At 56.4% G+C, this 5,214-nt stretch overlaps 1 protein-coding gene across 1 annotated transcript; it reads left to right on the forward strand.

Moving 5' to 3' along the window:
* Positions 1-2,663: 2,663 nt before the first annotated feature.
* Positions 2,664-4,851, forward strand: Hry (bHLH transcriptional repressor hairy). The gene is made up of 3 exons (XM_076896129.1): positions 2,664-3,301; positions 3,622-3,717; positions 3,950-4,851. Exons 1-3 carry the CDS (start codon positions 3,149-3,151, stop codon positions 4,784-4,786), a joined length of 1,086 nt encoding a protein of 361 aa, XP_076752244.1. The 5' UTR covers positions 2,664-3,148; the 3' UTR covers positions 4,787-4,851.
* The last annotated feature ends 363 nt before the right edge of the window (positions 4,852-5,214 follow it).

A 5,214-nucleotide genomic window follows, 5' to 3' on the forward strand; every position in this document is an offset into this window, starting at 1 on the left:
CGCAAGTAGAATAGGACGTCATACCGCGGATACCATTTCCGCGAATCCTTATATTCCCACCTTATAAAAGGCAATGTTTCCTTCCCACCGCTTCTCTGCTGTCATCAAAGCGCTCACGCTATAACTACGCGACGATCTTACCATTACGATATTAGACAGAAATTTGTCTGATTTCATGGGAAACAATTAGAATACGTGACGCCTATTTACGTGCGAACACGTGTACTCGATGCATCAGCTGTTCATCCAATCCATCGATGCGTTGGAAGAAGTAAAAAAAAAAATGTGAGAAGTCCCGCTCCGAATGTGAACTATTCGAAAACTACCCCCTTCTACCGTGTACGTGCGAACACGTTTGGAAGGTAGTCACCCTATTCCGAGGTTCCATTATCGAACGCCCTCTGAACGCATTCCACAGACACCCATCGTACTCGAGACGCGATTCGACTACCGCCGCCCACCTAGCGTACTCCAATTACATCCTCGAGGCGCATCCAGGACGCGGTCGGTGGCCGTGGAGTGCGGTCTCTCAGCGGTCCCAATTTTCCGCGAGCACCCGATGCACTCCGCGGTGCATGCATGCGTGGAGATCGCGGGGGCCACAGGTATTCGGTCGGCTCGGTCAGGCCGCACACTTTTTCTCCCCCACGCATACCGCGGGATCGAGTGGCCCCGGAGGGCCGCGACCCACGCGCCGCGACGCCGCCGCCGCGCTCCGGCGCTCAAAGTCGAATGACGATCGCGCCCCCACCACCCACGCAATCGTCGCGCGCGGCACGCTCGTCCTCAGGCCGATCGCGTGGAGGGGTCCGCTCCCAGCCAATCGGAACGTGTTCGTCGTACGCCGCGTCGAATCTCGGTCACGTGATTGGCGGCCGCCGATTCTTCATCTCGCTTCCAGTCCCGGTCGAGCAGCGTCGTTCTCGCGGAGGACCGCTCGACTCTTTCCTCGCGACGTCTCGCCGTCCTCGTCCCACGTCCGCGAGGCTCCATCTCCTCGTCCTCTGCGAACCTTTCTACCCCACCCATCCTTTCCATTATTCGACCTCTCCGTCGCACACGACGGGACACCGGAACGATGCTCCGGGAGATCCTCGTCGCACCTAACGCGCTTCTACGAACTCCCGGGCTTGCTTCCCTCTCCCTGGCGCGCTTTACACGCTCGACGGTTTCCTACCCTTTTGCAGGGCGGCGAGGAATACTTGGCTGGCTTCGCTCGGCGCCGAAACCATCCGCGTGACGCCAGCTCCGCTGGTTATCTTCTTGCCGAGCCTTTTGACACGTCTGTGCTCTCAGCTAGAGATACTCGGCAGATAGCTAGGGGATCGGTGTACTGCCTGGTTACAGTGACGCTACGATCATTCGTTGGGAGAATCATTTTGTACGCAGAAATGGAATATGAATCTTTCTGCGGTAGTCTGAAGGAAGGTGGCAATTCTGGGAACGTGGGATTCTCGTTTTAATTAGGTTTCGACGCGTAATATATTCCATGGAACGCAATCGCGACTTGCCTCCACGCCTCTCGATCGAGCGGTTGCGCGCATTGCTGGGCCGAACGTAGACCGTTTGGCTATCGTAGGGTCGCCTGCGTCTACGATCGGAAAACGAGACAATGATTCGAATGTGTTACGTCACAGAGGTGGCAGTCTCGAATTAAACGCGAGGAATTCCGGATCGTGCCGGCGCGATACCGAAACCCGCAACCGCAATCCCATTCGCTCGGAATGGAGCTGGCGGTTACGATAAGCGGGCAGTTCCATTGGGTCGTGTATCAATTACTGGAGCGCGGTTGCGCGGTATCCGTAGAAATACGTATCCGCGCGTTTCGTGCCGGGCATACGTGCACGTATGCGCGAGATAAATGCCGCGGCGCGCGTTTAATCGGTCGCACAAGTAGAAAGAGTAATTTCGAAAGACTCCGGGGAGGGAGTAGGAGGCACGTGCCGGTGGTGCGCGCGTGCGTCCGTGTCCGCGCACTCGACGCGCGGTGGCACTCGGCTATTTTCGAAGAACGTGATATAAGCCCCGATGACGTTCGTGGCCGGCTCTCTGCCCGCGTGTACGTGTACGTGTACGTGAGCCCCTCGTCTAGAAATTACCATCACCGCGGCGCGATCGCGACGCACCGCCGGTCCGGCCAGCCGGTTCTAATGACCTTTCGACGCGCGATACGCGTCACGAGACTAATCGCCTCGTACCCGGGGAAAATACTGCACGGCATTGTCTCCTTATCCCGCGAACTTCGCTACGGTTTACCGGGCACATCCTTGATCCGGTTTTCACTTTTCTGCGTTCGCCACTTTTGCGCGACTCTTCTCTGTCTTCTCGCGCGAGCATTTTCGGATATCGCCTCGAGACGATTCGTTGGCGTCCTTTCCGTTTCCTTCGGTTCGAGAACCACCCGGCCCCCCTCCCGTCAAGCGTAGACCGACGGGTGGCGAAGCGCATTTTCCCAAAAAGACGAGGAGGAAGGAAAAAAACAGCCGTTGACAGTGCAGAAAAATCCGATCGATCGGAGTCCGGGAGTCGCCTGGTGGGGGTTCGCGCGAGGCAACCCGCCACGGTCGTCGGTTCAGAGGCGCCTAGGAGGGGGGTTCAAGCTCTGGGTGGGGGCCCTTAAAGGCAACCGGGTGCCGTCCGACCGTAGGAATTCGGCTGGTGGAAGGGAAGTCCAGGTTAAACCGTCACGCGCTATCCCCTCCGCCGTCGGCCGGTCGCCGTTTTACCCCCACCGTTAAGGTGGCAGCGCCTCCACCGGGCATTCCATCGAGTGGCACGCTTCGACGAGACGACAGAAGACGTTCGTCGTTCGTTCGGTCAGTCGTGCTCTGACGCCCGTTCCGACTGGTCGGAGTTTAATGAGAATTGTACACCGAGCTAGGGAACGCGAAGACGTGTTCCGTTTCCACTGCGTACTCTCGTCGCTGAGAGAAACCAACCCCCTCGCGAGCGAAAGACATTTTCCCTCGAGCTCGTCCGGCCAGACGCTTGGATTTAGCCGCTGGCCAGACGCGCGCAAGTGATACCACACGGTGGCTACATTGGATTACCAGTGCAGTGTGCCGGACACCGATCTGTGCGAACACGATTCGCCGGATTCTATTTGACTACGTTCTGTGATACGAGAAGACACTCGTACTCGATTACGATGGTGACCGGGGTGGGTGCCACGATGCCGACAGGCGGTGTCACCGTCGGTGCTACGCCGCCGGCGCAACACGTGCCCCAGGAGGCTGGGCAGCCCCCTGCGCAAACCACCACCACGACCACCACTACGAGAAGATCAGGAGAGAATCGACGGGTTAGTGTCCTCATCGAGATCTCGCGTTTTTCCGTTCATTTCGACAATCACTCAGCTTGTCGTGAAAATTCGAATCGTCGAAGTACTTCGAGCGAGGGGTTGTTTTTTTGGGGGGAGAACACCAACGAATGCGAAATTTAATTGGTCTTTGTTCGATGTTCGATGGTTGATCGATTCTTCGAATCGAGAACGACGGTAGAGCACTGTGCCAATATATGTAACACCGTTAGCCAGACCTCGCGATGATCCATAGAAAACGAACGACTAATTGGAATACCTCGACGTATGTGTCTGACCTGGCGATACCTTTTCTGTTACAGAGCAATAAACCGATTATGGAAAAACGGCGAAGAGCCCGCATTAACAACTGTCTAAACGACCTGAAAACCCTCATACTGGATGCCATGAAAAAAGACGTAAGTATCTCAACATCGAACTTTCCCACCCAGTTTCGTGCCTAATCCAACTGTTCGAATTTCGATTCTTCCAATCCGCGAACCGAATCCAGAAACTCTACCGCGGCAGATTTGTAGAGAATTTTAACGAGAAATATACGCGTAGCTACGTCAACTTGATTTCCCCTAAAAGAAAAGAAAAACTCCAACGCGAAACCCTCGCATAATCGCTCGTTCCCCTTTCTGATTACAGCCAGCGCGTCACTCGAAGCTGGAGAAGGCAGACATCCTGGAGATGACGGTGAAACATCTGGAAACCCTCCAGCGTCAACAGGTTGCCCTGGCCGCCGCGACCGATCCGAACGTGTTGAACAAATTCCGCGCTGGTTTCACGGAATGCGCCGGTGAGGTTGGCAGGTTTCCCGGGCTGGACGCCTCCGTGAAGAGACGTTTGATGGCCCACTTGGCCTCCTGCCTCGGACCGGTCGAGTCGAGCAACAACAACGCGCAGACGGCGAATCAACAGCCTGTCCAACCGGCGCCACCGACCACGCAGCTCCAAGTGCACATTCTGCCGCAAGTGGACGCGACCCCGAGGATCCAGGTCCAACAGTCGAACGGGATCTTCTTCACGAACGCGAACGGGACGGGCCTCCAATTGGTACCGACCAGGCTGCCGAACGGAGACATCGCTCTGGTGCTACCAGCTGGTGCGAAGGCGACACCAGTTACGTCCCCAGCGACGTCCCCAGCACCGACTTCGCCGCTGCCCACTCTGATCCCGATCCCACAGAGAACGGCCAGCACGGCGTCCGCCTCCTCGTCGTCCTCCTCCGCCAGCTCGACGTCCACGTCCGCGGCCAGTCCGGTCGCCTTCGAGGCACCCCCGGCGGCGTTCCGCGAACAGTCGTCCGGCTACACCACCGGCAACAGCCACAGGGACGTCGCGACGTCCCCAGCGAACGGTTACACGAGCGACCCGGAGTTCGATCCGCGCGTCTACAGCCCACCCCTTCAGAAACCCCTCGCTCTGGTGATGAGGAAGAGCGTCGTGCCGGAGGTCGAGGAGAAACCATGGAGGCCGTGGTAAATTTCGCTGGTTGTTGGTGTTGATCATTGACAGGACTTGACAAGAGGACAATCGCGGGTGAAAAAGACGGGCGAGTCTCGAGTGATAGTTACGCTTCGATGATTAGAGAAGAGACACGTGGATCGGTTCTGCCGGTCGATTAGAGACGGGATCGCCGCGGAACACGGATCATTGTTCCTTACGTATCGTACGTTTCAGAAGTCGTGGTTTGTTTTTTTTTTTCTCTTTTTTTTTTCGTTCGTTAGGGTGAAAGGTGTCCTGCGAGCTAGGAGATCTTGTCTCTCGAGAACCGTGAGAGAGTTCGATATTTACCCGAGTGCGTGCAGTCGGCCAGTAGCCTATGAGGCAGTGCCTTATACAGTGCCTTGTAAATATTATTCTATTTTAATTGTTGAACCGTATTCGCGCCGATGACCCGGACTAAAAAA

This window comes from Xylocopa sonorina, chromosome 1, assembly GCF_050948175.1.
Source record: "Xylocopa sonorina isolate GNS202 chromosome 1, iyXylSono1_principal, whole genome shotgun sequence".
NCBI lineage: Eukaryota > Metazoa > Arthropoda > Insecta > Hymenoptera > Apidae > Xylocopa > Xylocopa sonorina.